The following is a 26,425-nucleotide window of genomic DNA, read 5'->3' on the forward strand; positions in this document are numbered from 1 at the left end:
ACGACCGGAGCCGTCACTGCCACGGAGGCGAGCGCCATCTGCTGGTGCTGCAAGAACCCCAGCGGCGCGCGCCTCCCGTGTTTTTTGCCTGCCAACACGACAGACCCATTGTGAGGTGGCCAATACAGCTTTGCTGCAAAAAAAACTATCGCACAAAATGTCGAAAATATTCCGGAGCCCTCAACTGAGGCGCACCCTGTGGCTGTGGGAAATCAAACGCAAGAGCTTATTTTATTATTTTCACTTTTAACAACAGCACATATCGCAGGGATAAAAGAGGGTGCTTTAGAAGTATTTCTGTGCAGCTCTATTCTTCCGCTTGCAGAGATTTAAAAACTGCACTCACTTCAGGGCTACCCTATCACTAATCAACTGCGTCACATTTCTTAGCGCACACACGCACACACACAGACACACATACAGAGGCACGCACGCGCGCAAGTTACCTCGTTTGGGAAGAGCGTATTGACGACTCTGAGCCACTTGAGTGTGCTTGTCTCCGAAAGTGCCGTCATGAAAGCATCCAGCGGGGCACACGCTTCCTTGGAAAGATTGGTCAGTCGCACGTGCTCCAGAGAGAGTTCAGTGAGACGCGACCGCAACAGATGAGTGAAAGCTGAGAAGACCGCAACTGTGATCGCTGTATTAGTTAAATCTGAGTCACTCAGGCAAAAGCAGCTCAGCGAAGAGATCCGCTTCATGGTGTTGCACATCAGTGAATCGAGGTCACGTTGTTCCCGTGGCTGAAGTCTTAACTGCGACAACAATAAGAAGAAAAAAATACATTATGTAAACCCCCGCCTTCCGTAGAGGCGTCTGTATTATCCAACAGTTGAAACATGTACGTTCTAGTAGTGGCAACAACGACAAATGCAGAGTTAAATGCAAGCGTTGTCGTTTCCTAACGAAACAATACCACATTCTACCGCGATATTGAAGAGAGCTCAATTGGCCTATTTTAGGTTAGAAAGTTTGTTGGTTACACTTCAGTAAGGGAACAGCTTCTTCTTCCATCTCAAAAATAGAGAGTATTCTTTTTCTACTTGGGCGTCCGAGACGAACCGCCAGAGACGGTATCCGCAAGTGAAGAATACTGCCTCTAAGTAAAGCGGCGATAGGTTGACTGGAAACTTAAGGTGGACAGAAGCAGTGAGATGAAACTTGTATTTACAATTTCTTACAAGAAATTACGCATAGAAATGCAAGGTGGAATAGTAACACACCGGGTGACCCTATGTCGGCAGAGTCGATGGTTTGTAGCACCGCGAGGCCGGAACGCTTGGTCGGAGCAACGGCACCACGTTTTCCATTCCTCGATACGCAGCCCCAAACATATACAGACCGAACACCATCGAGTGGTTTTCAGTATATGGTCCACCGGTACGCCAATCGCCAAACTTGTACAAGCATCGCCACGTGAGTGGTCCGCCGGCTATTCAAGCAGGATATATCCTTTGAGCGTCCTCTTTAGAATGGTGGCCGTAGGTTGCACCCCAAAGCTCTTGTTAGTATATAGCTTAATGTCCCACTTATGTTAAAAAAACGAAAGAAAAAGTAACCCCAAAGTATTCCCTTCACACACCTTTCCGAACCACATTTGGGAACTTTGTTTTTGTACACCTCCATTATTTGTCCTTTCCCTACTTTTCTTCCACCAATCTTCCAAACGCCTCGTACTAATCTACTGGGTACATGCTTGCTTTCCCCATGCTCTCGCTGAACCCAACGGCTTCAAGGAGGCCAGTGGTGCCTAAATAGACCGCTGGGCAGATATCTTCACATTCTAATAAAACATGCTCCATTGTTTCCCTAGCTCTACCACAGGAAGCAGATGCTTCTTCATTTTATCTCGGCTTATAATTGCATGATCTAAGGCAACTTGATCTCTATTTGACAAGTAATGAGTCTCCCTTTGAGCTAACAGGAATTGCTTCTTTCGAGATTTCATTTCTTGCTCTTATGTAGTTACTCGTAGCAAGCTTATGTTACATTACCGCCACCCATGAGATTGTCGTAGCCTCTCTGAGTTTTCGCTTGACGTTCTTTGTTGCTCACCATACCCGTCTCGTAATTGCTGGCAAGCTTCCTAGTTATTTTCCTCTACCGTGAATCAATGTTTTTCCTGTGCAAATATCTGAACACTCTCCCAGCCAGTGGCGTAGCTACGTAGTCTGGCACCCGGGGCCCTTAGCTCTTCTGTGTCCACCGGAGTGTCCGCCGAAGCGTCATCACGCCATACGAAGAGAGTTTAAAGACAGATTAAAGAGTTAAAAACGATTGAGAATGACAGTGAATGATAACGTTATAATAGAGATTGGTAGAGGTTAATAATACTAGTAATGACCAACATTGACTATTATTGACTTATCAATGACTAGTAAAGAATCCGAAAATACCAATATGTCCATCGACGAATTGTAATGAATACAATTGATTAGAAATGAATAGAAATGCTTCGTAATGCCGAGTAATGAATAATTATTACTGCAGTGACCTGTGATGTCTACTGATGACTATTACATGACGAACATGTTTAACGACGGCTTGTAATGGATCACGATTGACTACAAATGACTAAAAACGCTTAGTAGTGAGCATTAATGACTAATAATGACTGAAATGACTTGTAATGACTAGTAACGACTACAAAATGACCAATATGTCTAACGACAACTTGTAACAAATACAATTCGTTACAAATGTCTAAAAATGCTTAGTAATGACCTGTAAGGACAAATAACGAATTTTGCTTTAAATTCAAGAACTTTTAATTTATCAAGACATTGACGACCTTAACTTGAATAATAACAACGCAGTATAGCAGGACGCGAGAAAGGGACAGACAGCGCTGCTTATGTAGAGAATAAATTATAATTTTCTCGTTCGAATTTAACACGCCTGCGATACCAGTTGTGTAATGTGTCCTTCACCTCGTTCCTCCCATTATCATCCCTCATTGTGACCCTTTTTCTTCCCCTCTTCCCCTTCCCTTACGTAGAGTAGCAGGCCAGATGCTCCATTATACGGCCAACCTCTCTACATTTTCATGTCATTAAAATACTTCTTAATACAAGGAAGTGGTTGCCAGCAAAAACAATTTCTCCACTCTTATCAGCTTACATAGGAGACCCAGACTAAAACTGCCACTTAAGAGGAAGCTGTAACACAGTACTAACTCCAATTTTCCTTTTAGAATGGACACATGTAGAACGCCAACTTTTTTTAAGGCCGGAACCACTACTCCAATGGCAACATAATTTCCGAACTGGGAACAGGTAAATTTTAGTGTTTGTAGCAAGCAGCATTGAATATAGTGTCGGGAGGTTTTATAAAAGGTGGTTTGAAAATCACTGGATGCGTTGAAGAAGAGATTTGCGGATGGTGAGTGGATGCTGTAGTTTCTAAGGTAAGATGAGAAATGAAAAGTGAGGTATTCTGAAGAACTGCCATATCTAGAGACGCGTTCGAAATTTGTAGGGAATTTTCCAGAAAAACATGAATAAACTGGGTTGGGAGACTGAAAATTACTGATAAATGCAATCTTACAATTAGATGTGCCATTACGAATAAATATGTCTAAAATGAACGAAATCGTTGAGCACACACGTGTCTTCTCGAACGCAAATATTGCCTATTCAGGAAGAGTTCATAAAATTAGAGCACAGCATCTAAATCAATGAGAAATCGAAGAAGTATGTAAAGCTAAAGATTTAATTCTCGAGTTTTACTGCCAAAACCCCGGTAAGATTACAAGACACGTCATATTGGAGGACTCCGAATTTACTTTGCCCGCCTGGGATTCTTCGCTGTGCAGCCAATGCTCCAAACATGGGCATTGTTGCATTTAGCTCACATCGAAATATGGCTGCCGCAGCCAGAATTCGAAACCGCAACCTCGTGCTTAGCAGCACAATGTCAAAGCGACCACTCAACCATGGTGAGTGTAAAGCGCTCCTAAGGACGAAAAAGCTCAGGAGGTACGAAAGATATGAAGAGCTATGGCTTCACCTTACGAAACGCGCAACAGTTGAGCGCCACTGTTAAACTGATCTTCTCAATAGTATAATTATTAAGTTTCAGAACGTCCTTTGAAATAATATATATTGGCTACACTTAATTAGAAGGAACTAAACCACGGGGCTTTACGTGCCAAAGCCACGATATGAGTTGGCGGCACTCGAGGCCAACAAAGTGTGCTTCGTGCCAGCGTGGTGCGTGTCTCTGCCGTGCGTTAATCGTCCAGTGCTCGAGGGTAATTTCTGCTTAAAGAACTTTGTTGAAAGACTTTCGGGGACTCATTTCTAACATGTAGGCCACTAGGCAAGCACTCTCCTTATCAGAGTGCAAGTGCTTAGGCTATTCATTTCAATCTGTGGTGTCACATTTCTGACAACGCACTGTAGTTTTCTTATGACACTGGCAACAGATAGCTAGCCTGTCGTGTAGAATCACAATTTTGTCCAATCGGGCCAATCAATTTGGTGTTTTCAGAAAATATTGTTGGCTCCCTGAACGCTATGACTCTTCAATGGGCTCTTCAAATGTGAGCAGGTCAGCGTCATCCCTTTCTACGCGGTAGTGCTAGTAGGCATTCACACGCATGAAGAAGGCATGCACGTATCGAATAATACTGCATCTTGCTCTTATAACGGCGCAGTATGTTGCAATGGTTTGGTTAAGCCTCAAGACTCCATCCTTGTTAGATTATACTGGTTGATTCTGAAAGGCGTCGATTCCTGACCACGACATTTAAGTAACTTTCTATCCAATCTCTTATTACCACGTGCTTTGGCTCCCCACACTGAGCGTTAGACGTGACTGCAGCAGTACTGTGGCATTTGCAGTGACAGACGATTTCAACAGAGTCACAACTCGGTAACCAAAACCTTGTGCCCAGAATTTTAAAATTGCTTCAACAATGTTCACTAAGACTGCCGCAGTTTAGGAAACACGCACAAAAAAAGAGCACCTAAAGCACATTTCATGCACATTCCAAGTATATGTTACAATGGTGGCCATAGCAGTTGGCGTTATTTTCAAGAAAAGTGACCACTTCGTCTACGAAAAAACTGTGAATGTATCTATTGCAGACAGAGATGCATCTTGATGCATTAGCGTGTTGCAGGACTAGGTGCTCAGAGAACACGTTCAGGTCATGGTAGCGCCTACTTTCTGCATACTTTGACATTTTACTGGCGCTTCAGTGAAAAACAAGTAGCCACACGGTTCTAAGCTGTGCCTACTTCTTTACCCATAAGAATGCTGTCCGGCGAATAGTTCGTGCCCGTGGCCTATTCATTACTGCTTGGCTTGTCTGTTACTACCACGGCATACTTCCAGGCGGAATAAGGGAGAGTGCTGTGTGCACCCATTCACAAGGGTCAATGGTTGAAAATTATCTTCAGCCTTTGGCAGGCAGGCGGTTTTCGTTTGCAATAGCCTTATCAAAAAATATCTGCCCTCTTAAAAGGATGAAAACAAATCGCGGTTGCTTTAGTTTATCTGTGGTAGCATGTTTGATACCCCAGTACTATAGGTTCCCAAAACCGCATCTAATCTGCCTAGTGTCCTGCATATACGTCAATGCTGGTTCAAATGCTGCAAGTCACGAAATTGTAACTACAGAGAATAGATAGTCTGCCGCACGTACATTTCGTCCCATATGGACATGTAGTCACGTTCTCGGCAACAATCAATCAATTACATTTCAATTCTTATGGGTAACGTTTCTACCATGAGGTCGTGCCCTTCACGAAGTCCCAATATTCACGATGTTGCAGAGGCCCATTACGTAGAAACAATTTAGCACACACTTACCAAAGTTTGCACAGAGAAGAGATATGACCTCCTAGATAACGGCTGCCTAATGCAAGCTTTTAAACAAGAAATGTTAGCAGGTGCTGCCAACGGGAGAACTGTACTACATGTAGGACACTAGGCATATATTGATTAAGCGTGAAGAGCCATTCTATCATTTTTTTTCATTGTGACAAATATCGAATCCCGAATATAACCTCCCATCTTGCTCCAATTAGTGTGCTCATATGCAAATCATTTGCCGCACATAAGCCACGCCTGATGAGTTGGTAACGAGCATGCATGTTTCACGCTTGCATTCTTCACATCCTCACCTATCCCTCTCATTTTACGATATTTATACTTCTTCCTTTATTCTCCTGTTCTTCACTCGCTATTCTGTTTCTACGTACGTTTCGTCTTCTAGAGCCGACATGCATAGTGTCCCTCCTGGTGGCTATTTCCAGTTTGCTCTCTTCGTCTTTTAGGTTTATAGGTGCCGACCGAAGAAGTCACTAAAAAATATGCTGCAGTAAGTGACCGACAACAGTGGAGAGGGGCAGGCAACCGTAACGGACGCAGTTCACATGCGATGAACATATACGGCCTTCGGCATGCGAACTTAACTACGACATGGTACAGCTACGTATTGAATAAAATCAAAGAGATAAGCTTGTGAAGATTTCAGACGCAAACCATTTCTTGCCTCATCCTAGCCACATTTCTGTAGGTAGGTAGGCAGATTTACGTCTCACCTCGTTTTAACGAAACGAAAATTATGGTGTGACCAATAGTGGAATTGAAGCTCATCCAAAGCAACAGTCCACAACTTACCACTAGGCCACAATCCCACGCACACATTTCTGTCAAAAGCCTGCCAACTCTTTGAAACATTGTGCTAGTGAGTCCCTATGCCCTGTCTCTTGTTTCTTCGTGACATACGACGCTTTAGGGTGCTTTCTTATTCTGTACTATCTCCGCGATCGGCCACATACCCCAGTACTCTCCTCGTAGTAGACAAGGACATGTAAAAGCTGTGCGACGCCTTGCCGATCTCATCAGACCATGTTAATTACGCTTTAACGATTCTTCCCCGCAGTAGAAGCACCATCATTGTGCTAGCATACACTACATGACATACACATGGGCACGTGCGATTTCAGAACACTCAGTTGCAAATCACGTCACAGTCTCTCCCTAACTGCCATTGAGTTCCGGTGTCGAACCCAACTACTCGCAAGTTTAAATTTGCGTTAATTTCTACCGCAGAAATCGTGCGATTGCCGCCATACGATTGTCTTCAGCATGATCGTCGTCGTGCTGTAGACGTCATACACTCGTTCGTCCACGATACGCACACACAACAACTGGATTTACACCAACACAATGGTCTGCCTGGTAACACTTTGCAGAAGCAAGGCTGGGTAATCAGGTACCAGCACATTGCTTCGCATAAAACTGATTCCAACAGTGCACGGGACCTGGCCATTTTTTTTGCATTTCCTTTTCTGTTAGCATTTCAGAAAGCAAAATGGGCCGGATTAACGTCGAAGTTAAGATTTAAAGGGTTAACAAGTCGGGAATTGAACCCGTGACGTCGTGCTCAGCAGCAGAATGGCATCCCAAGATTATGATTAAGGAAGGGAGATAGAGCAGGGAGCAAGAAAACGCAGGGAAGTTAACCAGACTGAGTCCAGTTTGCCAACCTACGCATGGAGAGGAGGGTGGGGGAGTGAAGGCGAGAGGATATTCCGTCTAACCGCACTTCCACATGCACTAAGTTAGATGCAGATGTATGCATTCCGACACTCGTCCGTTGCCTTCAGGTACTGAGGAAGCACTCGAATGGCTTTCGTAGCTAATGAAATGCGAGGCCAGGCTCCCAAGACATTTCCTTCTGCAAATGCCCTATCGTCTCGTCTGTTCAAGGTACACTGGAGAGCCTGACGTTGATCATCGAAGCGAGAACAGTGGCACAGAAGACGACTTATGGTCTCTTCACACTTGCACTTAGAACGCATCGGCGAGTCCGCTTTTCCAATACGACAGTTGAAGGAGTCAGCGAATGCTACTGATACACACAGCCAACACTGAATTTTTCCGTCGCTTGGTGAAAGGTTTGCCGGTAATGTAAGTTTCAGTGATGGGTCGAGGCTATTTCAGCGATGGCCAGTAAATGAACGTGGTGGCAAGAGCGAGATTGCGAATCCCTTTTGCAGCGTTTACTCTCGATAAAAGTATAAGGAGTGCCGGTGCTCCAGCCTGGCCACATAGGCCAGCGTCATTGGCCACGACATGATATATTCTTTCAATGGCTGCAGCGAGATTGCGGCATTGTTAGTCATCACCTTATGGAAAAGGAAGTTAACCAAGAACCGATAGTAAGACTGCTAACGAGCTGTAACGACGTTTGTGGCGGAGGGCTTAGAAGACAAAATTCTAAATATTTATTTACTATATTGCGTTGTTGAGTACGTAACTTCTTTCCTGTAGAGACGAACTCTCAGTGGAAAAAAATACTGATGAACTATTTGCTCTGAATATTACATGATGTGGATCACTATGCTGGAATTACAGGGTCAACGTTCTTTATATTATGTGCGGGAACCTCAATGTAACAATCATTTTGTAAGCATACCTGAAGTATGTCGACGCAGCGGTGCCTAGTGACGATGCAGTGGAGGAATATGATCGCTGTCACCATGTGGGGGTCTCTCTTCATTTGTTCATTATTGTTGAAGCTTGTGTAGCAGCGGACAACAATTTTCCCCGGCCCGACTTCAGTCAAATCAGCCCCTATGTAGTACAGCAGTTCATTCAGTGCTGAAAGCTGCTTGAGAAGGCGACAGGTCCTCGTCTGGCTGTCGGTGCAGTGAACAGGCAGCAGCTGGCTTGACACGCTGGCCTCTGTTCCGAAGTCCACTAGTCTTCTGGCTAATGCAGATACACCCTCTACTTCCGAGTTCAGTAGCTCCATGTAAAAATCGTCGTCCAGAAAAGCGTTCGAGACCTGTGGTCGTTCCATCACTTCCTGCGAAAATGTAAAACACCGAAATATAGAAGCATCGAAGTAAGTCTAAAATATTCTGGTTTTGAAAGTTATAGGAGCTTATAGTTTCGTGGATAACAAGTACGACATATCTCGCTGAAATTGTTGAGCAATCACGGCAATGATGGGTCGGCAAATATTTTTCTTCATTACAGCGGCCTCTTTGAGAGACCGCGCGCGAATTGTTTGTGCCTCATTTAGACCAGTATGGGCACGCGCGGAACGCCCAACATATCTTTTGAGGAAATGCCATGTTTCAATGATGGTTTCTTTATTTTTCTTCTATAATCTTCCGTACGAATGAACTATCGAACCCGTAACTATACCATCACAGTGCAGTAGAAGGGGATGGTTATATTTGTATAGTCCAAGAAAACGTGAATAGAAAAAAACTTCGAGGACACCTATGCGCTTCTTATCCGTTGTGAATGCGAAAGCGCAAATGACCAATTGAACGCCACTGACCGCTCCTTCGATTTATGAACTCCTCGAAGGCAAGCGAGCCCGTTGAGACTGTTGACTAGCGCCTCCTAGATAGCACAATTCCACGCATCTTGGTCCGTGACGTCATGCTACCGTATAATCTAATGGGGACACTCCCGTATAAGCCTAAGTAAGCCGCGGTAATTTTGACGGGGCCGCTTTCGTCACGCGGGGCTTGGCAATGAGCCCTTCGATTTTCGTTGTTCGGGTAGCCAGACTGCAGCTCTGAGAGGAAATTACGTCATGTTGGCCTTGTGGTCACGTGAGAGAAAAGTCTCCGGCAAGTCTCAGGCAGCCCTAGGCGTTCGAGGGCATACGAGCCTCGTAAGATCGAACAGCCGGCAGTTGGCGCTAGGGCGCTGACGCTGCCGTTCACTCAGTGTCGTCTGCTCCATTCTGTGCTTGAAGGAGATGGTGGCTTCGGCGGACGAGATAATTGTGCTGCTTCTAGCAGTAACCGAACTGTCGGACGCATACGAGGCTACTGAAGAGGAACGCGACGAAGTGGACGAGCATGTCGTGAACCTTCTGCTCACCTGTCATTCTTAATTTATTACGTGTGCATGCAGTGCCTGTCTCCATACTTGTAAACATTGCACTCAGCAAGCGTGAATCACAGATAATTTTTTTTACTCGTGCACTTGTGGAACAAGCAACATACCTACATGCTTTTTAATTCGAACAGTCGGTGCTCGTGCGGGAAATTTCGAATGAATTTCATAAGGAAATGGGCCTTTACATGCAAATACACCGAAGCGATTTCCACCTATCCTTATACAGATACAAAAAAAAACTCGGCAGCCTGGGTTTCTTTTTGGAAGCGCAATGGGTGTGTTTCTTGCGCCTCTTCACCTCCTCCATATGCCTTGAAAAAGCAACGAAAAAAATTTATCACTTACAGAGGAATTTTCTGCGTAGTCTATGTTTTAAAGAACGCCAAATATATAACGCACGTTTTTTTTAATACGCGAGGTCGATGTTAGGTATAATTTGTTCCACTGAATGACGGTACTTAGCCTCTATGACATTAGTTCATATTTAGCTACAATACTGAGAACAGATATATTGTTGCGATGCGCTCAAAGACGATACTTTTTCCTCTCTGCTTCTATTGCAGTGCACTGAATAATATTGCGCACCGTGAGGTTATTGCCGCACTTACTACATGTCGGAGGATCCCTCCAGTGAAGAGCTAAGAGCGAGTACCGTAAGTGTGTCCTATTCCTAATAGGGAAACAAATACTTCATGGCACCGTGCTGTTTTCTCACTTATCCAGGTCCCTAGTTTTGGTTTTATCATGTGTAGCTGGTTCAATGTTTGGGTATCCCACTCTCCTTGCCAATGCTTCCTCAGTTTACGGCGTAGAACAGACTAAGTCTGTGGCAGAGATGGGGATATTTCGCCCTCTGTCTCTGAAACTTACTGACGCAGAGTTTTGTCAGCAGCAATGTTACCTTTTATACCTTTGCGGCCATGTACCTAGCATAAGCCAATCACTTGGCTGCATAAATATGCGGAGCACAGCAAGCTGTACAGTTCATTCAAAACGGAGTTCTTTTGTTTTCGCGGGATAATCAGAAGTCACTAAAGTTAATGAGTCTTAATTAGCCTTAACGATATTTGTGTGCCTTATGTGTTGAACAGCCCAGAGTATAGCGTACGCTTCCGCTGTGAAGATACTGGTGTGTAGATTTCGTCCCCCAGATGTTGAAAATGAGGGTCTTAGAGCTGCTTGAGCAACTTCAGCAGGAGGCTTCGAAGCATCTGTGTAAAATTGAGCACATAACACTTTCCCAGAGGTTCACTAAATTGTGAATATATATTAGCCTCAGGTGCTCGTTTCGATATTTCTACGAAGGAGATGTCACAGCGGATATTCTGCCACTGCCAAGCCGGTGGAAGCCAAGTAGGAGCCATTAGGACATTCTACACTACATTACAGCGGCCTCTGTTGGGACTCAACAGGGACTCCTGTTGTTTCTCAGAGTGCTTACAACTGGAGGGACAGAGGAGGCTGGATGGCTGGATGGTTACAGAACAGCCTGAAAGTGGACATGTCGCGAATAGTAAATTTACATGGATGCTGAATATCTGATTTCATTTTCAGGGCGTAGCAGAAAGGTAGAATGTCCGTTGCAGATGTAGGCACCTTCTGTCACTTCCCCAGTGTTTGCGGGATAAGAGCTTCAGTATATTCACTATCTTAATACACTTCGCTTTCAGATAGTTGAAGTGGGGAATAAATGTAAATTTATAGTCCAAAATGAGGCCCAAACTTTATGCTCATGGCTGGCAGGTACCTCTTGTCGATTAATATAGATAGAGAGGTCAGGTAATATGCCCTTCTTATTCCAGAAGAGAACAGACATGCTTTTTACTGGTTTAGTTTATACCCATTCTCGCCAGCCAACATATACAATTTATTAGGCCCAAGCTGTACATGTCGTTCAAAGATCGAAATGCTACACGACTTAAAAGCTATTTGTACGTCATCCCCACACACAGAATAAAATATACTGTACATGGTATGATATTATGGAGAGAGTTCATTTTGCAGCAAATAGAGTGCAGCTAAGCACACAACCTGGTGGTACACCTGCTTCCTGTGTAATTAGCACATCACCGACTCTAACACGGAACGTATCGTTAAACTGGTAAATTTGTATGAAATTACGCAAATCGCCTGGCATTCTCCTTTTAGCAAGGTCAAGGAAAATTCCGAAACGCCACGTGCTGTCGTATGCCTTCATATCAATAAATACTCACAGAAAGAACTGCTTATGCACAAAAACATCGCGAATATTCCTCTCAATTCGGACAAGGTGATTAGTTGTGGATCTACGTTTCCTGAAACAACACTGTAGTGGGTCTAATAGTTTGTTACTTTCCAGAAAATTAAGCAGACACGAGTGAACCATTTTGTCAAACCGTTTATATAAGCAGCTTGTCAAGGCTATACGCCTATAACTGTTGACCGAAGTTTATTATTGCTTCTTTCCAGGCGGACGGAGTGCAGCTGGCAGAGAACACGGAGTAGGAGAGTGACAGTAATAATAATATTTGGGGGTTTTACGTGCCAAAACCACTTTCTGATTATGAGGCACGCCGTAGTGGAGGACTCCGGAAATTTTGATCACCTGGGGTTCTTTAACGTGCACCTAAATCTAAGCACACGGGTGTTTTCGCATTTCGCCCCCATCGAAATGCAGCCGCCCTGGCCGGGATTCGATCCCGCGACCTCGTGCTCAGCAGCCCAACACCATAGCCACTGAGCAACCACGGCGGGTGAGAGTGACAGTAGTGTTTTGTGGCTTTCAGGGTGTAGGTGCGATAATTTCATACACTATTCTATTGCTTTCTGAAGTGGACTTGTTACAACCGTTTAGTGCATCCTGAAATTCCTACATGTTGAACAGACGGTTGTCCAGCTTATTTCTATTTCCTTTCGGATCCAGAGGCAATTACTTCGCTTGATGCAGGTATCTCATGAAGGTGTCTGAGTATTGGGATGAGCTAGAAATCGTTTCAAAATGTGCCCCTAGAGAATCAGCTTGGTCAATATGTGTGTCACCTTGTGTGTTTATTAACGGCAGAGGATGAGTTTCGCGGCGTTTTATTATGTTTTCCCTGTTCCAGGCTTTTCTTTAGACTGTATATGAATTAATGCTAGATATGTATTTTTGCCAGAGAGAAATGAAGAGCGAAAGGCAGGAAGGTTAACGAAGGACCTGCCTGGTTGGCTACCCTACAATTTAGGAGGGGGAAAAGTGAAGAACAGATAAGGAGAGAAAATGCCAGTAACAGTCATTCACAGTCAGTCGCAGTGGAATTGCCATTGTCATTTTTTTCTGTCAGCTTTCTCTATTGGCACGGCGGCCTGTTTACCCACCTTCAGACTTTATTTTCTTGAAGCTTATCAAGTTATCGGTAGTTGGATTCGCTTAGGTGACTCCAAGCCTTATATTTTGATTTTTTGAGGGCTTCCTTCCACTCCTCCTTCCACCAGACAATACGTCGTTTAGAGGGTGATCACTTCCTTTCCAGGATGCATGTTGTTGCAGCATCAGTCATAAACGCTGTCAAATATGACACTATATCATCGATAAGGCGAGTAAAGATGTCAACCCAGGCCATATGTGTCAGCTATCTGTACCGTTTTCAGTCGGCACAGTGGACTTTCCAATGGCACAGAATTGGAGAACACTCATCGCTTTTTCTTCATTTCAAGGCAATTGGGAAATTGCCACTTCCGTATGGATTTCTGATCACGTTCCAGTCAAAGTATGGGACAAGTGTACTTGATGCAGTGCTTGAATCTATAAATGGAAACGTTTTTTAGCCATGCTGTAGAATGTGGCCTCTTTCTTATGTAGTAAGCAAGCGCTTGTGGAGAAGAACTTCTCTAATAATCGACCTCTTGCATCACATCGAGGGTCTCCCCAGGTGGTGTCATGTGTATTAAAATCGTCTACTACAATGTAGGGTTCGAGACGCTGTGGCAAAGCTCTCGAATTCCGGTTTGGAAAGTTGATAACTAGGAGGAATGTATAGAGCACTAACGGTGAGTAGCTTATCAAACAACACGGCTGTGATTGCAACTGCATCAAAGGTAGTTTCAGCTTCAAATTCTGGCAGGCGATACCATTATCGCCCATTATGGCCACAACACCCGACAAGGCAAGGGCATCGTTGCGGTCGCTGCGATAGAGGGCATATTGTCAGAGAAAGTGTGTGAAGGATTGAGGTGTGTAACGAACAGAGAGCACCCTTGCATATAACCTATGTAGTATTTTTATGTGATAAATATTATGTATTAGACCTCACAAATTCAAATGTATTATTTGTGTAGCCGTATTGGAAATGTTTTGTGCTGTGTGTCAAGAGAAATTATTTATGCCATGGGGCATTTCCAGGTCCCCTATACAGCATTAATCCGTTTTCCCGGAGGGCTCCACGGAGCTGCGCCGTTCCTTAGACGTCTGAGACGCCAGACTAGTGTTGCTCGCATCCAACGCGTCTTTAGAGGTGCTGGAGGACGCTCGCACGGCGGGAACACTCGGTTTTTTTCCGGCCTATCTGCACACGTAGTGACCCTGGGACTGGCAGGCTCGGAGGCCTGCTGTCCCTTCATTCCAGGGCACAGAACAGCACTGGGCTGCTCCTGCCGGACGGGCTGATGGTGGAACCACCGTCACACCCCATGTGACTCGGGCTGCAGACGGAGGATGTGGCGCTGCCCCCCGGCGCGTCACATGACTGTAGGACCGATTCGATTGATTGTGAACAGAAAAACGCTTCCGCGCTGCTGGGAAGCAAATGTTTAGTTTGACCTTGAGTTGAATTATTTCTTTATTTCTTCCATAACGGGCACGATCACAAATAAGCAGGTTGATCTCCGTCAAAGTTAGCACAAAGGTTTGTGAAAGTACAGATGTCTGAGGCATGCTATATGGGTGCATACTTTGCCCAAGTAGCATGCCCTCGGCAGCTCTGAGACCCATGCCCAAAACACTTATATGTAAATAATCGTCGCAGATGTGGAATGTACGGTCGTACGCGAAGTGTACAATATCTGGTCTCTATTAAATCAGAGAGTTCACTTGTTCCAAATGTAATTATTACATGCTTGGTTGTAGTGCCCTTGTCGTCGCGCCTTAATTCGTTGCACCTGTCCGAAATTCTGGTCTTCCCATATATCCAACAGCTCGCTTTCACTGAGTTCAATAAGGCCATTATCGGAAATGACACTGCGCACAGTGTTCATTGGCCTGTGGGGACCCACAGAGACAGGAGAGGTACCAAACGCAACTATTTTTCTCTGTTTATTGTATTGAAGCTTATGACACACTTCCCGAAGGCCGCAGCTTCCCATCTTAGTTTCTTTGTAACCAGTGCCGATCGCTTCAGTCAGACATATTGCGACAGCATATGGAGATAATGAACGGGCTCTCTTGGTTTCATGTTGACTATGTAATGCATGGCACATGGGAAATGTTTCTTTTGGTTTCATGAAAATGCTCAGGGTTTCATCAGTGAGCGATAAAGAAGGGGCGCGGGAACTAGAAGCCATACGTACCGTTAATGTCCGCTGCCCACCCCAGAACCCAACCTGGGGATGTCACAGGATTTATCATCATCATCATCATCATCATCATGGTTACATCCACTGCAGGGCAAAGGCCTCTCCCATTCTTCTCCAACTACCCCGGTCATGTACTAATTGTGGCCATGTTGTCCTTGCAAACTTTTTAATCTCATCCGCCAACACAACTTTCTGCCGCCCACTGCTACGCTTCCCTTCCCTTGGAATCCAGCCCTTAACCCATAATCACCATTGGTTATCTTCCCTCATTACATATCCTGCCCATGCCCATTTCTTTTGCTTGATTTCAACTAATACATCATTAACTCGCGTTTGTTCCCTCACCCAATCTTCTCTTTTCCTATCCCTTAACGTTACACCTATCATTCTTCTTTCCATAGGTCGTTGCGTCGTCCTCAATTTAAGTAGAACCCTTTTAGTAAGCCTCCAGGTTTCTGCCTCGTACGCGAGTACTTGTAAGGCACAGCTGTTATATACTTGTCTCTTCAGAGATAATGGCAACCTGCTGTTCGTGATCTGAGAATGCCTGCCAAACGCACCCTAGCCCATTCTTATTCTTTTGGTTATTTCAGTCTCATGATCCGGATCCGCCGTCGCTACCTGTCCTAAGTAGATGTATTCTCTTACAACTTCCAGTGCCTCACTATCTATCGCAAACTGCTGTTCTCTTCCGAGACTGTTAAACAATACTTTAGTTTTCTCCAAATAAATTTTAGAGCCACCCTTTGGCTTTGCCTCTCCAGGTCAGTGAGCATGCATTGCAGTTGGTCCCCTGAGTTACTAAGCAAGGCAATATCATCAGCGAATCGCAAGTTACTAAGGTATTCTCCATTCACTCTTATCCTCAATCCTTCCCAATCCAGGTCTCTGAATACCTCCTGTAAACACGCTGTGAATAGCATTGGAGAGATCGTATCTCCGTGTCTGACGCCTTCCTTTATTAGGATTTTTTTTTATGGAGGTCTACGGTGGCTGTGGAGCCGCTATAGATATCTTAGTATTTTTACATACGGCTCGTCTACGCCCTGATTCTGCAATGCCTCCATGACTGCTGAGGTTTCGATTGAATCAAACGCTTTCTCGTAATCAATGAAAGCTATATATAAGGGTTGATTATATTGCGCACATTTGTCTATCACCTGATTGATAGTGTGAATATTGTCTATTGTTGAGTAGCCTTTACGGAATCCTGCCTGGTCCTTTGGTTGACAAAAGTCTAAGGTGTTCCAGATTCTATTTGCAATTACATAAGTAAATTCTTTGTATGCAACGGACAGTAAGCTGATCGGTCTATAATTCTTCAACTCTTTAGCGTCCCCTTTCTTATGGATTAGTATTAGGTTAGCGTTTTTCCAAGATTCCGGTACGCTCGAAGTCTCGAGCCATTGCGTATACAGGGTGGCCAGTTTTTCTAGAATGATCTGCCCATCATCCTTCAACAAATCTGCTGTTACCTGATCTTGCCCAGTTGCTTTCCACCTTTGCATAGCTCCCAAGACTTCCTTTGCTTCTTCCGGCGTTACTTGTGGGATTTCAAATTACTCTAGACTATTCTCTGGTCCATTATCGCCATGGGTGCCACTGATACTGTATAAGCCTCTGTAGAACTCCACAGCCACTTCAACGATCTCATCCATATTAGTAATGATATTACTGGCTTTGTCTCTTAACGCATACATATGATTCTTGCCTATTCCTAGTTTCTTCTTCACTGCTTTTAGGCTTCCTCCATTCCTCAGAGCATGTTCAATTCTATCCATATTATACTTCCTTACGTCAGCTGTCTTACGCTTGTTGATTAACTTCGAAAGTTCTGCCAGTTCTATTCTAGCTGTAGGGTTATATGCTTTCATACATTGGCGTTTCCTGATCAGATCTTTCGTCTCCTGCGAGAGCTTACTGGGATCCCGTCTAACGGAGTTGCCACCGACTTGTAATGCAGACTCCATAATGATTCCCATAAAATTGTCGTTCATTGCTTCAACACTAAGGCCCTCTTCTTGTGTTAAAGCCGAATACCTGTTCTTTAGCTTGGTCGGGAATTTCTCTATTTTCCTTCTTTCCGCTAACTCATTGATCGGCTTCTTATGTACCAGTTTCTTCCGTTCCCTCCTCAAGTCTAGGCTGATTCGAGTTCTTACCATCCAATGGTCACTGCAGCGCACCTTGCCGAGCACGTCTACATCTTGTATGATGCCACGTTTAGTGCAGAGTATAAGGTCTATTTCATTTCTAGTCTCGTCCTTCGGGCTCCTGCACGTCCCCTTTCGGCTATCCCGCTTGCGGAAGAAGGTATTCATTATCAGCATATTATTCGGTTCTGCAAAGTCTACTAATAACTCTCCCCTGCTATTCCTAGTGCTTATGCCATATTTCCCCACTGCCTTGTCTCCAGCCTACTTCTTGTCTACCTTGTCATTGAAGCCACCCATCAGTACAGTGTATTTTGTTTTGATGCTATAGAATGCTATAGAATTGCTGTACGTTACCGGCTATATTCTTATTAATCAGGAATCCGACTCCTACTTCTCGCCTCTCCGCTACGCCCCGGTAGCACAGGACGTGCCCGCTTTTTAGCACTGTATGTGTTTCATTGGTCCTAACTTCACTGAGCCCTATTATATCCCATGTACTGCCCCATAATTCCTCCAGTAGCGCTGCTAGACTCGCCTCACTAGATAAAGTTCCTGCGTTAAACGTTGCTAGGTTGAAATTCCAATGGTGGCCTGTCCAGATTATCACAGGAATATCCTATTCTATATTGCGTACGCTAGCGGCACGTTCCCGTTATAAACATTATATACCGAGGTAAAAGACGACGTTGGCGAGTATGATAGTTGGGTCCCACCGGTTATTGCGGCTGACGTGTTCGTAAAGGCTGATCCAGTCCTCGACGTCTTCCCCATCTTTTGCCGAGAATACGCCAGGATCACGGGGAGCGGAGAGGGTGATGTAGGTCGTCGAAGAGGCAGCAGGTGTCGGAGCCGGTGGAGTCGGGTTGGCGTCGCCGGGAGCCATGAAGGTAGGCTCGACGGACCGTCCACTGCGAAGCTCCGTGACGAGGTACAGGGAACGTCCACCTCCACCAAATATGTTACGTAGGAAGACACCGACGAATAGCTATTTACAAGTATATTTACAAGGCAATACGCCGCAGTTGACCAAGAGGCAACAGCCCGCGCTAGCTTCCAATCGTCGTCTTCGTCTTCTTCCTGCGCGGCTCTTCGTCAGTGGGAATACGACCCCGTAGCAATATATATATATATATATATATATATATATATATATATATATATATATATATATAACCAAGACAGGATACGAGCGAATCGAGCAGGCACAAGCGGGAGCCATCGTTTTGACAAGTGGCCTTTTTTATGGCCTGGATGTATTACACAAGGTTAACACTTGCCACCCAGAAAATAGGAAAATAAGTTAATAGAAGACAGGCAAAGTGGTGAAAAGTGAGAATGAAAGCAACAAAATTAATGAGGCGAACACGAAAACGCGACTGCCAATTTATTCCAGGTAAGTCAGTCCGGAGGTGCCATGTGAAGCAGAGGCCGAAGGGGTATGTTGTCTCTTCCGGGGGACCTTAAATGTCCGAAAACCCGGCGTCAGCTCAACCGCCATGATCTCCCTTTCCTTAGACAGGACTTAGCCGCACACTGCTACACGTGGGTGGATCTAACCCTCCTGCGATCGGGCACGTGGTCTAGCAACACACCTAACGCCTGCTGACGCAGACACCCCTGTGGGTGCTGAGGGCACGCAAGCATTAGGCCCTCCCCATACGTGGACCAATCCCGTAGATAGTGCAACACCGGGCCGGTCTGCAGCTCAAGTGAAGCAGGTGGTAAACACTCCCCATCCGTGGGCCGATCCGGAAGATCGTGAAATGCCGGGCCGACCCACCGCGGAGGTGCAGTTCGCCATTAAGGTGCCCACATACACAGCTTCGCTGGTCATACTTCACTGAATGGAAGGGCAATGGGTTTTTTTCTTCGAAGAAACGCTTTGTCACTATATGCACACGCAAATTCGAAAGAATGTCAAGGTGAATAGATGTGCGTGATCATTGGTTCGCTACCCTTGTGCAAGAGACATAAGGTGGATATAGTGCTCATGAAGTAGCTTGGGCGTATTGCAATGTAACCAGCTTGTGCTTTGAGGAGGAGGAAAACTTTATTTGCTCTAATTGGGTAGAAATTAGCGGTGGCAGATGTGGTCGGCCATCTTCACGGTCTTCTTCCCCATCTGCGCAGGGTCGACACCCCTATTCCAGGGCACCACTGAGTGTGGCTACTCGGCGAGCGTGCTTTACTAGTCCATGCTGGACTTTCGGGTCGCTGCTGGAGAGCACCCTCTCCCACTGCTGCGCACTCGGGTCTTTTATTTGAAGGAATTCTTGATTCTGAACGCATTCCCATGTAATGTGACATAAGGTGGGCTTGGCGCCGCACCAGGGGCAAATGTTTCTATACTGGGTGGGAAACATCTTGCTTAGTGTGTTTAGGTTTGGATATGTTCCTGTTTGCAGCCTCCTCCAAGAGGTTGCTTCATGCTGGTTTAGGCTGTTGTGGGGTGGAGGGTATTTGATTCGGACCCCCTTATAGTAATTCAAAATGTCTGAGTAGCTTGGGTTGACTGGTATGGGTTCCTGAGGGTCGGTGCTTGTGGCCGCTCGGTTTGTGTGCTCTCGAGCTGCCTTGTCCGCCCTTAGGTTCCCTTCTATTCCAGCGTGTCCCGGTACCAAGAAAATTGTATGCCTGACTTTGTTGTTAGCCCTGCAGGAGCGGAGGATGTGAAGCGCTCTGCGTCCTATTCTGCCGTCCATGTAATTCCGACACGTAGTTTGCGAGTCGGTGAGTATTGTTAAAGACCTTGCGGATCGGCAGCCCTCCACTGCCGCTAGAGTTACGGCTATTTCCTCAGCTTCCGTTACCGAGCAGTCCTTCATTGACGCGCTGCTGATCTCTTTGTAGTCCTGGCTTATTACTATCACAGATGTCTTTACTATGTTTGTGCCTCTTTGCTTGGCGTATACTGCAGCACCTGTGTATACTGTTGTGTTTTTTGTGGCCAGGTACTTTTCGACGTATTTCGCCCTTGCGTCCCTTTGCGCCGTGTGGAGGTTTGGGTCCATGTTTTTGGGTAAGGGGCTAACAGTCTATGTTTTCTGATATTCATCAGGAATCCCCTCCGTTCTTTGGGTTTCTTTGACTGATTCCGCGAAGCCTAGCCTTATTAGTAGTTCCATTCCCGTTTTTGTCTGCTGGAGTCTCATTAGCTGTGCGATACTTTAGGCTTCTTTTAGTTCTTCGAAGGTGTTGCTTAAACCAAGTGCCATTAGTTTCTCTGTCGATGTATTGTTCGGCAGGTGAAGTGCTGTTTTGTACGCTTTGCGTAAAATTGTGTCCGCTTCTTGTATTTCCTGTTTGGCGCAGTTGAAGTACGGGAGTGAGAATGCGACCCTGCTGACCACCAGGTTGCCAACCAGCTTAAGTGTGTCTCCTTTTATCCCATATCTCTTTTGTGACACCCGCGTTATCATGCGTGCTATTTGGGTTGTTGACTGCTTGAGTGTTTTCAGCGTGTGGGTGCAGCGCTGGTTGGATTGCACCCACATTCCAAGGATCCTGATTTGTTGGCTTTTCGGTATCGGTTGCCCCTTTAGCCATATGTTACGGCTTTCCTTGCTTTTCTTGCCCCGTGTAATTTTCAGAAGCTCGGATTTCTCCATGGAGCACTCAAGGCCTCTTTCCCCGACGTATTCTTCCACGCAAGTGGCTGCTTCTTGCAGATAGCTTTCATTTTGGAACAGCGAGCCATTAGTGGCCCAGATGGTAATGTCATCTGCATAAATGGCGTGTTTTATGCCTTCGATTTTGCTTAGTTTATGCCCTAGGCCAATCATTGCGATGTTAAAGAGTATCGGGGAAATTACTGAACCTTGGGGTGTCCCCTTGTTTGGTGTGGGGAATTTTTGCGATCGAATCTCTCCCAAACCTATTGTTGCTGTTCTATTGGAGAGGAAGGCTTTGACGTATCCGTGTACTTTCTTCCCGCAGTCTACGCTGTTAAGGCCTTCCAGGATTGCCGCGTGGGTTACATTGTCAAAAGCTCCTCTTATTTCTAGTGCCATTAAAATGTGTTCTCCGTTGTATGGTATGTTGCTGAGAACCTCATGTTTAATTTGGAGAAGAACATACTGTGTCGAAAGCTTGGATCGGAAACCGAACATACTATGGAACGTTTCCAAACGTGATAGTCTTCAGTGAGCTTAATGCGTGAGTCTGAAGCAGTGCTGAGGCAAGCTACAAACCTTTATACGCACTGATATTCGGCAAATGAAATTTGAGCGTCTGGATCGGGTGCTTGAGCAGATGAGATACGGGAGAGATGCGGGCGGGAGTTAAATGCGACTACACTCAACAAATGTACACCCTTTCCGTCGTATCTTGCTACACATCAACAATCGTCATCTGCCTTGCTTGCGTTTCCTTTCTTGAAAACTCTGCGCTCAGAACTTTCCTGCCGCGAACTGATAATGTATTAGTGTGTAGCGTAAAGCAAAAACGTTTTAACTGAAGTGTGTACAAGCATTCTTTTAACCCTTTTATGACATCTCCTCCTCCACTGTGTGACATACGGTAAATCGGTACAGGAAGCATAGGGTCCATTGGGTCCGTATACAGTTTTTTCGTAGTAATAGTGGTGAGATGCTGCATTGAAAACCGCACATCCAACATTCTGTACGCATGCACGACGTCTCGTAGGTAACCTTTAACGGCCCCATGGATTGCTTCACACGTGCGTACAAATCCTGGAATGTGACGACATAAAAGCACTTGCACAGATGTGCGAAGGAACGAATTCTGATCGCGAAGGTACATAAAGCGCCACAGAACTTCTCGCACAAATAAATGTGCCAACTGAAGGTCTCCCTCCTTTAAGGGCAAGAAAACGTTTGTGCGGCTGGTTCTTTCCTCAAGTCGACGCCCATATGAAAATTCTGAAAACAGGGTGAATTCTTTGTACCTTGATCCCCGACGCACACAGCAGAGCATGCCACATCGCGGTGGTCAGATATAGCTTACAGACTGTGGCACGCGAGAACATTGACTGCTGTCGCCCCTGCCATGATTTAGGCTTTTTCCTGAGCTCTCGCCCATTGTTTCTTCCAGTTCGGCTCCTGGTTGGGGTAAGTATCGGGAGGCATGCCTAGATACGTTGTTGGAGGGGTTGACCACCGAAGTCGAGAGAAGTAGTCTGGTGTTTTATCCCATTCCCCATGCCAGAATCCACAACTGTTCTCCCAATTTATTTGGCCCTGGTGTATTTGCAGAAGGTTCGAACTACCACTACGGCCTGACAAATAATATCTCTATTTGATCAAAATATGGCGATGTCGTCGACATACGCCAAAATTCTTACATATTGTTACGGTTAATGTTAAACCGGCTTTATTCAAGGGACGAGATGGATGGTAAAGTCAAGATGGCGTCCTGAGGCTGCACCAGCTCACTTCTTCTTCCTCTTCTCCTCGCCCGGCTCATGCCGTAGCAATCCCCGGTTGCCAGACGAAGCCCGCTGGGCAAGTCCAAATCACTCGGAAGACGTAGGGTGAAACCGCTTAAGACGGGCAACATGTACTAACTGGGTCCGGCTAGACCGACGACCAGTCGACGTCAAGCGTGCCACTACGTACGTCAAGTCACTCAAGCGATCAACAATGACGAATGGGCCCGTGTACTGGGGTAAAAACTTTTCGCATAAGCCACGTTTACGTTGCGGAGTCCACAACCACACAAAGTCTCCTTTGGCGTACGAGACAGACTGGTGTCGGCTGTCATAGCGCTCTTTCGATCGGTCTTGGGATGCCACAGTACGAAGACGAGCGATACGCCGGGCTTCTTCGGCAAGACAAAGCGTCTTGGCAACAGAGTACTCGCTGTGAAAGTCAAACGGTAGTATAGTGTCAATGCAGCTTAGCGGTGAACGGGCGTAAAGGAGATAAAAAGGACTGTAATCGGTCGTCTCATGCTTTGCAGTATTATACGCATAGGTGATGAAGGGGAGTACGTCATCCCAGTCCTTGTGATCGGAAGATACGTACATGGCCAGCATGTTAGTTAGAGTTCTGTTCGTACGTTCGACAAGCCCATTTGTCTGAGGGTGATAAGGCGTTGAATGACGGAACTGCGAACTGCAGAGACGAAGCAGTTCTTCTACGGCGTCCGCAACGAACTGACGACCGCGATCGCTAATGATCACACGGGGGGGACCATGTCGAAGAATAATGAATCGAAGCAAAAACGTTGCAACGGACGCAGCTGTTGAAGATGGCACGGCCGCCGTTTCCGCGTAACGGGTCAGATGGTCGACACATACGATCACCCATCGGTTGTCATTAGATGATCGGGGAAATGGGCCCAGAAGCTCGATACCCACTTGTTCAAATGGCAGGCGAGGCGGCGGCAGAGGTTGGAGAAGACCTGGCGGAGCGGTCGTAGGGCGCTTGTAGCGTTGACATTGTTCGCAACTGGCGACGTAGTGCTTGACCGTGTCCCGCATTCTGGGCCAGTAAAAACGCTCCTGTGTCCGGTTGAAAGTTCTTATGAATCCTAGATGGCCAGAGGTCACATCGTTGTGCATGGCTCTCAGTATGTCCGTTCGCAGACTCTGCGGCACCACCAGAAGGAAGCGTGCGCCTTTAACCGAATAATTGGTCTTGTAAAGCAGGCCGTCACGGACACAAAATCGACCGGTGGCTCCAGGACGCGATGCGGCTACAAATATAGGTTCCAAACCAATATCATTTTCCTGCTCTACTTTGAAAGTCATCGAGTCTGGGAATGTAGAAGAAATGGGAGCAAAACAGTCATCAAAATTGTCTTCGTCACACTTCGTCGTCGTCAGAGGAAGGCGGGAGAGACAGTCCGCATCTGCGTGGCGACGCCCGGACTTGTAGGAAATAACGAAGTCGTACTCCTGCAGTCGAAGAGCCCAACGTGCCAGTCGTCCACTCGGGTCACGGAGATTCACCAACCAGCACAACGCGTGGTGGTCAGTAATGATAGTGAACGGGCGTCCGTAGATATAAGGTCGAAATTTGTGGACAGCGAAAACAGCTGCCAAGCATTCTTGCTCGGTCACAGTGTAATTGCGTTCCGCCTTAGTCAAAGAGCGACTAGCATAAGCCACAACGTGTTCAGCTCCTTGATGACGTTGCACAAGTACGGCACCGATGCCGATGCCACTGGCATCAGCGTGCACTTCCGTAGGTGCGGATGCATCGAAGTGACGCAATATGGGCCCTGATGTTAGTAGAAATTTTAGCTGACGGAACGCGTCGTCGCAAGCCGATGTCCAGTTGAAAGGGACGGCTTTTTGGAGAAGACATGTTAGGGGGTACACCACGTCGGCGAATCTTGGGACGAAGCGCCGAAAATACGAGCACAGGCCCAAGAAACTCCTCAACTCCCGCACTGACTTCGGTGCTTCGAAGGAGCTGACTGCCTCAATCTTCCGTGGATCTGGCCTCACACCGTTTTTGTCGACCAGATGCCCAAGCACTAACGTCTCGGTTTCTCCAAAACGACATTTCTTGGCATTTAGGATCAAGCCGGCTTGTTTGACACAATCCAGAACAAGATTGAGACGGCTGTTATGTTCACTCAATGTGCTGCCAAAAATCACCACATCATCGAGGTAGCACAAACAAATTTCCCATTTAAGTCCTCGGAGGATAGTATCCATGAATCGTTCGAATGTTGCTGGCGCGTTACAAAGGCCGAACGGCATAACGTTAAATTCATAAAGACCGTCTGGTGTCACGAAGGCCGTTTTCTCCTTATCGTCTGGGTGCATGGGTACCTGCCAATACCCTGATCGCAAATCCAGTGATGAAAAGTAGGCAGCGGAATGTAGACAGTCGATGACATCATCAATTCTAGGAAGCGGATACACATCCTTTTTGGTGACCGCATTCAGTTTCCGGTAATCAACGCAAAACCGCCACGATCCATCCTTCTTCTTTACTAAGATTACTGGTGCTGCCCACGGACTAGAAGACTCTTGGACAACCCTTTTCCGCAGCATGTCTTTCACCTGTTCAGCAATAACTGTCCTCTCTGCTGAAGAAACGCGGTAAGGCTTTTGCCGAATGGGGTGCGCAGATCCGGTGTCAATTCTGTGGCGAGCACGGGAACGAGGGAGTGAAGCCTGCTTGTCGCCTTGTGCGAAATCGAATACAGAAAGATGTGCCCACAAAACTTGTGCGAGAGCGCGGCGCTCATGTGAGGGCAGTGCCTTGTTGATCATTCGTAGGATCTGCTCTTCAGAAATGCTTCTTTGGGGATCGCTAGCATGAGACTGCTCCTCCTCGCTTAGCACTGTAATGGAGCTGTAAGTAATCTCGTCAAATTCAACAAGCTTCATATCACGCGGGAGAACGGCAGGGACGCAAGAACAATTGAAAGCCCACAAATTGGAGGCGCCATTCACTACTCTCACGACAGAGCGTGGTACAAGTACATCTTTCTTTGCGCAGCTCGACGTAAGTGGCTGGACTTGCGCGTCAAACGATGAAAGGTCGGCAGCAGCGAAATTGACAGGGATACGTGACAGCGACCAAGGCGGTAGCAGCAAATCGTTCGAAACAACACAATAGTTTTTCACTGGTAAGGATGTGTCGGCAAGGGTGGCGAGAAGCGCGCTATTCAAAGTAATTTCGCCTGTGCCACAGTTAACGGATGCACCACAATCCTGAAGAAAGTCAATCCCGAGAATCACATCGTGAGTGCATCGCGGCAGTACGAGAAATTCTGTTTGAAGATCTTCTCCTCCGAATAAAACACTTGCAACACAAATACCAAGGGGAACTAGGCACTCTCCGCTGACACCACGAAACGTCACACCATCATTCCACGGGAACATAACTTTCCTACCCAGCCTCTCTTTGAAAGTCACACTCATGACGGAAACGGTA

The 26,425-nt window shown here is 46.1% G+C and overlaps 1 protein-coding gene across 4 annotated transcripts in view; it reads right to left on the reverse strand.

Moving 5' to 3' along the window:
* Nucleotides 1-26,425, reverse strand: part of LOC139057610 (uncharacterized) — a 174,552-nt gene that overhangs the window by 61,412 nt on the left and 86,715 nt on the right. For all 4 annotated transcript variants that reach the window (XM_070536140.1, XM_070536142.1, XM_070536139.1 and 1 more), the window contains 2 exons: nucleotides 8,435-8,827; nucleotides 447-755 (listed from right to left, as the gene is read on the reverse strand). In XM_070536140.1, coding sequence (XP_070392241.1) covers nucleotides 447-755; nucleotides 8,435-8,821 — 696 coding nt within the window. In that variant the 5' untranslated portion in view covers nucleotides 8,822-8,827. The remainder of the gene's footprint in view (nucleotides 1-446; nucleotides 756-8,434; nucleotides 8,828-26,425) is intronic.

The sequence above is a fragment of the Dermacentor albipictus genome, chromosome 3, assembly GCF_038994185.2.
Source record: "Dermacentor albipictus isolate Rhodes 1998 colony chromosome 3, USDA_Dalb.pri_finalv2, whole genome shotgun sequence".
Taxonomy (NCBI): domain Eukaryota; kingdom Metazoa; phylum Arthropoda; class Arachnida; order Ixodida; family Ixodidae; genus Dermacentor; species Dermacentor albipictus.